The 13,194-nt window shown below is 36.3% G+C and overlaps 1 protein-coding gene across 1 annotated transcript in view; it reads left to right on the top strand.

Moving 5' to 3' along the window:
- Wdr49 (WD repeat domain 49) overlaps positions 1 to 13,194 on the top strand; it is a 142,019-nt gene that overhangs the window by 35,927 nt on the left and 92,898 nt on the right. Inside the window, exons 5-6 of the mRNA XM_026403648.2 lie at positions 10,661 to 10,828; positions 12,513 to 12,661. Of these exons, the coding sequence (XP_026259433.2) occupies positions 10,661 to 10,828; positions 12,513 to 12,661 (317 nt within the window). The remainder of the gene's footprint in view (positions 1 to 10,660; positions 10,829 to 12,512; positions 12,662 to 13,194) is intronic.

Here is a 13,194-nt window from a genome sequence, read left to right as displayed (position 1 = left end):
AAAGTGAATAGATAGATCAAACGGGGACATATGTGGTAAGATCTTAGCAATCAGGCCGAGTTCCTATTTGGTACAGAATGAAATAGCAAGGCATTGAAGGTTTTTGAGGAAATTTAGACAGATCTGATGCAGACAGCATTTAGGGAAGGTGTCTTTTGTAGTTCTATGCAGCACAGGTTGGAGGAAAAAAGAACTCACAAAAAACAAAAACCACAATCAGACTGGCTCGTTAGAAGGTTTTTGATCCTGAGAAAATGGAAATTATAGAGCAAAGACAGAAGCAAGCTATCTTCTGAACCAAGAATCTTCTGGATTTCAAGTCTGAAACTGCAGAATGATGAGCCACTTTAGACTGTTAAGAAATTTCACCTGGTAGAGAATTATCTATTTGCAGGTCATAGATCCTCACCTGAGCCAAATACTCAGACTTTTCCCAGATTATCTTCTCAACTTTGATCACTTCTGCAGATTTCTTCATTCTGAGATAGTCCAGATCCTGTTGTCAAAGAAAAGCTTTTTAAAATTTTTACCAGAATAATTCTTGAAACTTTCTTTACCTTTGCTACTTTTGTTCATGACCCATCTATGGAAACAGACTTTTCACTGAGTGATATGCAAGAACATCAATTTCTGCTTTGCTCCTGGATTCTTCTTTAAAACAATTCTCTTTGATGCTGTTCAAACTGTGAACCAATCATATGGACTTTGGTACCCATGGTAGAATTTGAGTCCTTACATTCATTACCCTCTCTACTCTAGGAAAAAAAAATCCAATGCCTCACATGCCAGTTACACTTATATAAAAATAGAAAATAAAAAATATCCTTAAGTATGAAGGCAGTATTTCTTTTATTCTCCTTTGTGTCTGTGGAGAGTAAAAGAAATATTGATAATGAAATATTTTATAATATTTATTTTTAATTTAATTATCATATGCCTTTGTTTTTCTTGGTGTATGTGTGTGTTGCTTAGAATTCATTGAGACTCTTGGATATATGAATCTATGTCTAGTTTAACTTGAAATTTTTTCTGTTATTGTTTTCAAAGTTTTCTCTCTCCGGCCCATTTTTTCCTAGGCTCCTAGTTATCTACCTTTCCTTAAATTTTCCAACTTCTGGCTGCTTCACCCTCTTCAAACTCCAGTCTTCAGCTCTTCATCTCAGGAGGTTTCTGAACTCTGTACGGTGTCCCTCTTTGTGTACCCATGTTTGAAACTTCTTCCAAGGAAGCTGGGGATGATTGCAGGGCTCACCTCATTTGTTTCCCTTCTCTTAAGCTTTATACTTCTTTGTTACCTGTTGTCAAATGCCTGAAAAAACACTGTTTGTGCAGTTTTCTAGTTGTTTATAGGGGGAATTAAATTTAGTTCTTATTACTCCATCATGGTTAGAAGAGAAAATTAAACAGGATGTTTTTTTAATACTGAGTATGCAACAAATATTTGTCGATAATTTAGTTTCTTCCCTGAAATCTTTCAGTCCCTTTAACAGCCCTTTACCTACCCTGCATATGGGAGCCTTTAAGTGCACTTTGCCCTACAACACTTGTTAAGTAGCTACTGTGTAACGGGCACAGTGCAAAGCACTGATAAGTTCAATGGACTGTAATGTCTGGCTCAGTCCTAAGCAACTGACCTTCCAATATGCTCACTAAGGAGAATTTTAAGATAATTATTTCAAGATTTATTTATTATTATGATCATTTGGAAGTGTTCAAAACCCAGCAGCCTCTCAGTAACACCTACTGAGTGTCCATATGCACAGAGCATTGTATACCGTGTTCTCTGTGATAATTGCGGTAGAGAACAATGGGCAACTTACTTGCCAAAGGATGCTAGGTGAATGAATGTCCCTCTGAGCTTGGTTCAGGGTGGAAAACAATTGGCAGTTTATCAATTTCATGGAGGAGAAACTAGACTGTGATTTGACATAGGGAAATGCCAAACTACCTGAACTCATAAGAAAGAATTTCATTAATGTTTCTTTTTCTTTCTCTTTTTAAAATATTTTATTTATGTGACTAATTCATAATCACATTAATTTACTTTGTGAAAGCTTATTTGATTATGTAAAAAAAAGTCATTTTGCAATTTGGTTGTCAAAGGTCTTGGATAAATTATTGAATGAATATTATTGAAAAATATTATAACAAGTAGAGAGAGATATCAAAAGAAATTATGCTTGATATTTGTAGAATTTTTTTTATTATAAAATAAGGACTTATTTATAGTAAAGAAAATGATTGATATAAGAAAAACAATTAAAAATCATAGTTACATACTATATGATTATATGTTGAGAAAAAGGCAGAAGAGAAGATTATTCAAAAAGAAGAAAGTAAAAGAGTAAAGGAAATGAGTTATCTATGTAAGGTTTTTTTAATCTTCTTTCAAGTTGTGGATTAGGCTCAATAATGGTCATCTGTAATCCAGTGGCTTGGGAGGCTGAGGCAGGAGGATCGTGAGTTCAAAGTCAGCTTCAGCAACTTAGCACAAGGCCCTAAGCAACTCAGCGAAACCCTGTCTCTAAGTTAATAGAAAGACTGGGGATGTGGTGCAGTGCTTAAGCACCCCTGAGTTCAATCCCCAGTACCAATAAATAAATAATCAATCAAGTTTTACTTTTGAAGCTCAAATGCTTCTGAAAGGGGAACCTACTTCAGTCTTGACCAGCAAATGAGGAACTATTCTTAGATATAGCAATAGAGATAAGAAGTTTAAATATGCCTGTTTGTTGTTATTTGAAGCTCAGTTAATTCAAAATCAAGAGAAGGAGAAATACTGGAATGAAGAAGGACGTAGAAAGAGAAGAGAGGTTAGAGTCAAATATAGCACAGTGGGATTCATAGTGATCATGGATTATGCTCCTTTGGCCTGCAAGACCTATTCTGTCAGCAACAAGTAACCTAGGTCTGCTCTAATTTGATATGATTTTTAACTCCAGCAACATAAATTGATATTCTTAGAACTCCTAAGAAATATTTTTGGTGATTTTCTTCTCAGTGTGAGGAGGGAATATACAATTGAGGATAGAAAGAAATACTTGAGCAAGTACAGGAGTAAGCTTTTACCAGAGCTAAGGATAAAATGTCTGCATGGCTGAAATGTGAAAGGAAAAGCTCCGTTTCAGACACAAGAGTATTATTAGCACACTGCTTTAAGAGAACGTTCAGACTTCTTACTTAAAACTTTGAGGGAGAAAATGTTTTCATTGTATGGAATGGTTCTGTGCCATATTTTAATAAAAATAGTAATTACATTCTGAAATGCTTGTAAAGTAAATGTAGAGATTTGGGGGAACACGGTGAGACATAAATATCTTCAAATTCAGAAAATTTTCCTTTTTAGTGATTGTCTTCTCATATAGGCAGTACCATTGGGAATCTCAGACACAATAGACTGGGAGTATAGCTACTGAAAGAATGATCATTGCCCAAAGAAAAGCCATTGATTTAAAAAAAAAAAATCATGTTGATAGGTGTTTTCCCATCAGGTCTAGAAGGAGATACAAAACTTTTGGAATTAATAACAAAATCATTAATTGCTGCACTATTTAATGGAGCAAGTGTCAAAGGATTTAAAATATAGACACCAGTGTCTACTCAGAGAGCAGACATAAGTTTGGAAGAGAAGCCAGATTTAGTGCCTTGCTTGGATGTTGCTCTAATTCCCTGAATCTGAATCAGTCTTCATAAAAATGGTTCTGTGTGTGTGTGGGGGGGCATCCAGCACCTCGTAAGGGGATTCTTCTTCCTGCTTAGGGGGATGTAAGACACCTAAGAAATTAAAGTGTAGAATAATTAGTGAAGAACAAAGACACAGGGTCAGAATTAGTTTCAAAGGATGGAGCAGCTGATAGGTTCAACCTTCACAGGAGTTGGAGCTGAATAACTAGAAAATGGCTTTCGTGGTTTATTTAAGGGGGTACATCAAAGGCAGGGATAAGGTTTCAGGGGTGGAGTCTTGCTTCCTGATGTCTTGCAGTCAGCAGGTTGATTGGCATCTTGGCAGGTCATACCCATCTCTGAGAGGCTATGTGGCTGCACTAGGTCTCCCCATCTCCATCTCCGAAGCTGTGTGGGACCTGGGTCATAGCTTGCAAAGGGCTCACAATATGTCTGGGCAGTCTTAGAGGAAATTTCCACTGGAATTTCCCTGACACCAGATTCTCCTATTCACTAGGCTGTGGTGCCTCTGTAGTCTATGAATGGCTCTCGACAGGCATGAACCACTCAGTGGCGAAAGCACCTTGTCTATCCTCCCAGTTCCCTCACTGTGTTTAATGTAGTTGAAATCAGCTGCAAGTTGGTGGCCTGAGCTTGGAGAAAAGGCTGTCTTCCTGCAGATTGTTCAAGGGCATGGTGGAAGTGGAAGATCGGTTTGTATCCCAAATGGGTATCAACTTTCTGTTTTGAAAAGTCGTGAAATTAATTTTATTACTGTTTATAAATATTCTTAGCAGTGCTTCATTTGGGTTTTTAAAAAATGCATTGGATTTTTAAAGAGAATATAGATACAGTTATTCTTTCTTGTCTTTCCTCTTTGAAACAAATGGCGGTTGCTTAGTATTTACAGAGATCCATGGTGTTCTCAGGGAATGGGACTCTAATTTAAAAGTAAGATAAGAAATAAAACTGAAAATAACCTTTCTTCAAACAAAACAGTATCAAAGAATGTTCAAAATAAGCTGTCATCCTAACTCACATGACTTATAAAAGCCTGAACATTGATAATAAGAATTCCTTGTTATAAATGGCCCAGTTTTCTACCCTGATACAGCCTCTATCTGTTGGCAAATGCTTTAGAGGGACTTATGCTATCTTATTCTAAGTGCACTTAATAGCATTACTTACTTAGACGTTAGGTATCACTTTTCATTTTCAAATCATTTTCCCACATTAACTAATTACTATTACTCAGGGTCATTTTGACAGCACATATGGGGATAAGGATCAATAGTAGGTTCCCTTAATGCCTTTTTGTGTGTGTGTGTGTGTGTGTGTGTGTGACTGTGTGGAGAGAGAGCAGAAGAGTTGAAAGTTAGCATCTTTTTTAAAAAAATCTTTTAAATTTTTTTTTTAGTTGTAGTTGGACACAATATTTATTTATTTATCTATCTATCTATCTATCTATTTATTTATTTATATGTGGTGCTGAGGATTGAACCCAGCCCCTTGCACGTGCTAGGTGAGCACTCTACCGCTGAGCCACAACCCCAGCCCCAAAAGTTAGCATCTTAATGGACAAATATATTCAAGCTATTGTTTTTTTTCCTCTCAAAGTGATATATAAAAGTAATTTTAAAGTATTTTCCTCTTTTAATCCCTAAACTTGCTGAGAATTTTAAAAACAAGTAATTTTTTTAACCAGCTCATCCCATTGCCTAGCTTGATATTTTAAAAAACGTGTCTATCATGACCTATCATTTTCTTACCTCAACTAAAGAAGTGAGGAAAACATTTTTATTTATCAGATAATTTGATTTTAAGGAAATGGCTTTTCTCTCACCTTTTACTCAAGCATTCTCAGGAGTTCTTCAGTTCTACAATTTAATCAGAAACAAGTTGTATCTTGCTTTAGAAGTAAAGTATGAATTGTTGAGCTTCCAGTATGTAACAGTGCAGTCCCATAAATGTCACATGGCAACTCACAGATTCAAATCTTAAAGCAGTACTGTGAACACCAGAACAGAATGCACTTCTTTATATCTTTCTTGATGGCTTCAAAACTAAGGATGATTCTTGGATATAATGTGGGAACATATGACAAAAGTAATCTTCTGAATAGAAATATTTTATTTTATTTTTTGGTACCAGGGATTGAACTCAGAGGCACTTGACCACTGAGTCACATCCCCAGACCTATTTTGTATTTTTATTTAGAGACAGGATCTCACTAAGTTGCTTAGTGCCTCTCTTTTGCTGAGGCTGACTTTGAATTGTGATCCTCCTGCCTCAGCCTCTTGAGCCGCTGGTATTACATGAGTGTACCACGGCACCCAGCTGAAATATTTTATTTTGATGTACTATAATTATATTGTGGAATTTCCATGGATTAGAAGGTAATATTAGTGTAATATTGTGTACTTTAGATCTTATAATATTGATTTACTGAGTGTCAAGTTATAATAATCCTTAACATTTTTCAGTAAACAAAAGGGATATTGTCAGTGAGGCTGCTTCCTAATTGATAATATATACCAATACATCAGGTTTTACACTGTTGGTCCCTCCAATAAAGACTTAGTAATGAAGCAAGCAATTAGGGGTCCTTATGCCTCTGGAATTAATTGCTCCTTAATGAAGCTGAAGACACCCCTCTTTATAAGAAACATGTTATTAATTTGTAGAGTTCCTTTCTCCTTCTTTCCTTCCTTCCTTCCCATCCTTCATCTCTCCCTCCCTTTCTCCCTTCTTTCCTTCCTTGAAAGACAGTACTCCTGAAATCCCAGCTATTTGGGAGACAGAGGCAAGAATGATTTCAAATTGGAAGCTAGCCTAAGCTGCTTAGCAAAGCCCATGTTCAATCCTAAGTACCATGTATGGAAGGAAAGAGAAAGGGGCAGGTGGGGAGGGAAGAAAGGAAGGAAGGAACAAAGAAAGAAGAAGAAAGGAAGGAAGGAGGGTAGGAAGAAAAGAAAGAATTCCGGATCTAGTCCTGGCATGAGCATGGCAGTATGGTTTACTAGAAGAAGGAGGCTGCAATAGTACAGAAAAGAAAAGTTCACAGCCAGATAGATGGGTTCAATCTCATCTCCACCTGTAATTAGTGTCATGCCCATGGGCAAACTTACTTTCAGAATTTCTATCCCTCATTAGTAAACTTGGGATAATTTACCCACTGAAGATTTTAACAGGGTAAGAGCACCAGACATGCTGCCTGGTACATGTGAGAGATTCAATAAATTATCATAATTATAAAAAGTAATCCATTGGTCAAAGGGAAATTACATAAGGGGGGGATGAGCAAAAAACACACCATCCATGTGAATTCTAGGCAGATTGGAGAAATAGACACTCTTACCACCCCCCAACTCCCCTTCTGTTTCACGACACACTTCACAGTGAATGATTCTGTGCTCTGTGAGGTAGCTCTGCTCTGGTGCCTTTTCTGAAACTCTCCTTTACTTTCCAGTCTCTTTTCTTCCTCCTGAAATTGTGTTCTGACATTAAGAGAACCCCACCATCAAAAGTCATTTAAACTCATATACATTAAAGAAGTTGAAGCTAAACATAGAAAACTAAAGTGGATGTGCACAAACACAGATGGCATATATTATTAGTAACAAATTTTAAGAATTACCTGAGAAGCAGGTGGAGAATTACTCATCCAAAATTGCCTTGCAACCAGAGGCTCATGCCCTACATTTCTCAGATGGTTCACTGTTGGGATTTATGAACATCGATGGGAAGATTCTTAAATTCCTGATATTTTACACAAACTTTTGTGTGTGTGTGCACACATCTTTCTGGTGGAGAGGGTCTATGACTTTTGTTAGATTGCCAAAGTAGTGTTTGGCCTCACAAATTTTCAGAAGTATGGATTGCTTCTCTAGAGTATAAAATGATGTCAGCACTTTCAAGAGCATACTTGAGAGCCTTGTTACTTTAAGCATAGTCCTCAGGGAGTATCAGCAGCAATTCCAGGAATGTGTGAGAAATGCACAATCTCAGGTTTACTGAAAGAGAAGCTGGCTTTGAACACTGATTTTCGGGTGATTCACGTACATGTTAAAATTTGAGAAAAGTACTACTGCAGCTATGAAGGGATCAGGCTCTATCTTCTGAATTTGTCCTCTGGTTCTGTCAAATTCTAATGTACTGAGCTTGGATATATAACCTTGCATGTATGTAACATTCAACTGCAAAACCTTTAGAATTTATCTCAGGACTGCAGGCCTGAGTTAGACAATAATCAGACAATAATGACTTTGGCCAGATCACTAAACTTATGTGGGCAAGTCAGTTTCTTCATCTGTAAGATAAAAAAGGTTTTCTTTATGCTCTGAATTCTGGAGTTTACCATTTGTTTCCCACACAGATGTTTTTGCCATGACCTCTCATCTACTGATATGCTATCTTTTTGTCAAGGTTTATTAAATGTTCCCCAAACCCAGAAACCCACACTGTTTTATTTCTTTATTCAGCTCCTATTATAGTTTTGGACTGTTCAATTTATCACTTTACTATGGGCTATAATTCTAACTGTTTGATATACATATCTTTATTTCCAAGCTTGGAGACATATGATAAAGGTTCAGGCTTTATCTATTTCTTCTCTTATTATCCTTGTCATCACACAAAGTGTATAGTAGATGCCCAATAAATCATTGAAGATTGGATGCCATGTTTTGAGAAAGGTTATCTACAGAAGACACACTGAATAGGATCAATCTCATTAACTTAGTTACGAATTGTTCATGTTAAGCCATTTATTTCCTGGGGAGATAGGTATGAAATATGTTAACTTAAGCTATTCACATATCAATAACAGCTCCAGAATGAATAAATTCTAGTTGCTTTTAGAAGCAATTAATCCAGTTGAATAGGTCAAAGGAAAATGAATGTATTGAGCTACCTTATGCATTTCAGAATTTCCTTGCCTTTGGTAATTATTTGGAAACTCATATATACAATATTGATATATGTGCATATAAGCACATGTACATATGTATAAATATATACATGCACCATTCATATAAAACAAATTAAATTCTTTCACCAAAATAGTAAAACTTGATGGTCTCTTTAACTCTTTAATGAGGGATGCTATTCCTGATATAAAATTGCACATATTTTTTTTTGTACAAAAATTTCTGTTTCATTCTGTTCAGCTGCTCTAATAAAATACTTCAAACTAGGTGGCTGATAAACAACAGAAATCTATTTTCACAGTCTTGGAGGCTGGAAAGTCCAAGGTTAAGGCAGTAGCATATTTGGTGTCTAGTGAGGGCTACTTCCTGATTCATGCATGGTGCCTTTCAGCCATTGCTTCATGTGCAGAAAGGAACAAAAGAGCTCTCTCAGACCTCTTTTACCAGGACTTGTCCAGTCATGAGGCTCTGCCCTCACGACCTCATCATCTCATAAAGGCCTCACCTCCTAATTCCATCAACTTGAAGATCAAGATTTCTACCTAGAAAATTGGGAGGAACAAAATTGGATCATAGCACTGCCGGCTAAGAACTGTGAGGGGTCTAAGTTTTTATGCTGTGTTCAAGCTAGCTGTTTGCAGTTCAGCTTGCCATTTCCAGTAGAGTCAGCTACAAATAAAGTTCTCACTTTGAGTGAGTAATTAAAAAGAAAAAAGATCTTACAGTGACAATGGACATGAGACTCCTATGTCTGAGAAAAAGTTCTTTTTTATTCTCAGGAGAGCAAGTAGCATAAGCATTAGCATACCTGGTTCTGTTCTTCTGGCCACATGTCCATAATGGAAATTAAGAGGGTCTCCACAGGCAACACATGCATTACAGGAGAAGAACCCCCAAATTTAGGGCATCTGAGTCTTTTACAGTTTATGGGATATATGCTTCCTCCTACTCCAGAGAAAGACACTGTCTTTATTATGTTGGGTAATAAGTATGCCTGACCCTTGCTCCAAAGGAACACAACTATCTCTACATTCCAAGACTGTTTGCAATACAAGCATCTTTGAAAACATGATCTAAAATAAAGGGCAGTGAGTGCTTAGTTTCATAAGAAGAACTGAAATGCAAGCCATCATGGACAGTTATCTTCCACAAAACTCATGTATGATTCTAAATAAGAAGTAGTTTAGAAATAATTTCCGAATCATTCTATTAAAGTGGCTTTCCTTAAGTGACGCAAAGTGACAAAATCCTTCTCTATGTGAGGCAGGAATTTGATCCTAAGGTCAAATCAGAAATTTTTCAACATTGGGCACAATGATTGAACAAAATAAAAAAAGAAAAGAAAGAAAGAAAGAAAAAGAAAAAAGAACTTCCACCTAACTGGGAAGGGCACAGTGGTTTGAGCAGCTGTGTGACTATTTGCTTCCTGGAGCTTGTGCGTCTGACAGGAATGGAAAGGTCCTGGTGGCAACAGTCATCAGGGCCATTATCCTTGTTTGGAGGGTAAGACTTTGCTTTGTAACACCTGGCACGGATTCATTGGGAACATAGGGACAGCCGTTTTGTCCTGAGCCTCTTGTTGTGTTTGTGAATCTGGACAGGGAGTTGAGTCCTGGCCATTGACACTCAGATATGCTAGACCAGTAAAATCTAAATAAACCATTGTTTGAGCATGAGCTGGACCTTTGGGGAGCAGCAGATGGTTGGTAATCTCTTATTTGCCTGTTCCAGGCCCAGAAGGAAGAACATGGGAATTTGGTCAATACTCATTTACATCTCCAGCATCCCATATGATTACTGTGATTAATATTGTTTCCTTCCATGTATTCCATAAAATATTTTAAGTTGTCCCTAGAGAGGGAAGAAATTCTGAATGCAGAATTTGCTGCAACTTCTCACTGTGAATTCTTTGATGGGAGGTGGGGAAAAGGTTAAAGAGATGTTTTCTAAGTGTTGAGCTGCATCATTATAGTGTGAGTTTAATTTTTAACCTAAACTGTTCTATTTTCCTAATATCTTATAAAAAAATCAGCTAAAGATTGCTTTCCTCTTTTTAATTTTTTTTTCAGTGACTTATAATGCATCTTTGGATGCTATCATTTCCAGTACAACCAGCAATACAAATACTGTGGTGCTGGCTTGGAGAGAGAAATCAAAAAAGCATCTTAAAATTACATCCTTCGACATTGCCCAGGGCGTTCATGCTTTTGATTACCACTCTCGGCTCAATTTAATTGGTATGTAAAATAAATCATGATAACTATGAGGGCCTCATAAATAGTCTAGAATGCATATTTGTATGCACGGAGCCTCTCTACCTTGTTGCTTTTATTGCCAGAGAGACCAACTTGAACAGCTCATATTTTATTGCCTGAGAATGTCTGATAATGATGCATTATTATGTGTGGTGTATATAAACTACATTGGGGTGAAAATATGAAAAAGTACCCCAACGCTTTAATGAGTGTTTTTTATTAGAATTGGTGGGGGGTGCATAATGATATAGACAAAGAAGACAATTTGTGCAACATCTGCCATTCTGCTATCCTTCTAACACCACCAAATGTTGCACCCAAATACATCAGTTTCATTGCACAACACACACACACACACACACACACACACACACACACTGCTAAATAGAGAACTGCAAAATGCAGAATGTTTTTCGCTTGCCGTTTGGGAATACAATTTTTGAAAAATTGAGCTTAGCTTTAGTTTACTAAGGAAGAGTTCTTTTGACATAAATAGTATATTTTAGGAAATATGAAGGCTTTCAGATATTAACTATTTAAATAAAATACCTAGACATTCTGAAGTTGATATTTGATATATGTTAATGTTCAAACATTATAAAAATGTGAGGTGAATATGTATTGTTTAAAAATTGACAAATTAGTTATTAAGAATGTTCATGGCCTAGAGGTTATATTAGTCCTCATTCATTAGGTATCATTCATCAAAAAAAACATTGACATTAGCTATTGGATTCCTAAAATTCCCAACAATACTAGCTGACAATCATGATAAAAAGTACCATGAATGTCAACACAAAATCTAAAAGGAGTATTATAGATATATTATAGAGGGCTGAGGGGGGTGGTTGATGAATCGATTTGCAAGGATTCAAATATCAACCATTTAACTTATTAGCTGATTAGTTATTCATTTTCCTGTATATTTGATCACTATTTTCACTTGCCACAGTGCTGGAAAAATAAAGGTGAATAAGCTCAGCTCCACAGCTGATCCTAAAGTGGGAAACAAAAGAGAGTGTTACATTGTTTCCACCCACCTGAATAAGTATTATACCTCTTGATCTTGAACTGCTCCCCGAATATAACCAACTCATATTCACAAATACTTTATTTTACCAAGAAAATAGGACAAACATACATTTGTGATGCTAGTTTTCTTATATATTCTTGATTATTTCATTAGTTGTGAAAATAATTTCTTCCTTCTATTTTATTAATTTGTGAACTTCCAATGTTGCCCTAGTCTGTTCTTGCTCCTGGATAGCTCCAACACTGTCTACACTCCTAGGCAGCCCAGTTTGAAGAGAGGGAACTTCAGGATTAGGAAGGATTCTGTCCGCTGCTGGGGAAGGCTGCTGGTTGGCTCCTAAGTTGTACCATATTTTCCCTTTCGGCTCATGCACATCCCTTTCTGCTAGGCAAACCCTTTTTCTCCTGCTCCTCCATTTCAACCATTTTTATTGCCAGGGCTCATAGCTTGGTCTAGTTGCCTATTTTAGTTAGGCAATGGCAAGACTTTCCTTCCTTCAAGACAAGGAAGGGTGCTTTGGTGTTCATTAGAAGGCAGTTACTAACATAGATATGTGTAAACTCATTCAAAAAAAGAAAGGTTATTCATGCTATTTTTTTTTTTACTTTTTTTTTTCTTTTTAATTCTGATTAGCAACTGCTGGCATTAACAATAAAGTTTGCCTTTGGAATCCCTATGTTGTTTCTAAACCAGTTGGTGTCCTTTGGGGTCACTCAGCCAGTGTAATAGCTGTCCAGTTCTTTGCTGAAAGAAAACAACTTTTCAGCTTCTCCAGAGATAAAGTAAGTAATATTGTACAATTAATTTAGTTCTGCCTTCCCAATGCCTACTGAAAACTCTCAAGGGGCCTGAATTTCTCTGAGAGCTGATGTTAATTTTTAAAATACATTGACTAACTACTATGTCTTTGGAAATCTATATTTTAAAAAAGTGTTGATTGATGGTTATTTAAAAATAGTTCTTTGGTAACTACACAAGTATTTCATTAAAATCTTGTTCAAACCAAGAACTGACTCATGGATTTAATCCCTTTTGTTGGACTCTCAATATGTCACATTTTAAGAGTTTTCAAATTTCTCACTAATTCAAAGAAAAAAAAATGGGGACAATTTTTGTCTTATTGAAATGTTGTTAGATAGTACAGTTAAATAGGTATAGCCAGTGGCTATTGTTGCTTTGATACAGAAGTGATTTAATAAAATAGAAATTAATGCTAATCTGGAGAATATGAAACACATTTCAATTATACTCAACAATTCTTTTCTATTTGATGGTTTTGATGGGATGTTTTTATTTGTATTTCTGGGTGCTGGGA

Source organism: Urocitellus parryii, chromosome 2 (assembly GCF_045843805.1).
Source record: "Urocitellus parryii isolate mUroPar1 chromosome 2, mUroPar1.hap1, whole genome shotgun sequence".
NCBI lineage: Eukaryota > Metazoa > Chordata > Mammalia > Rodentia > Sciuridae > Urocitellus > Urocitellus parryii.
Note: the sequence above shows the minus strand (reverse complement) of the source record. Positions and strands in the feature narration are given on the sequence as shown.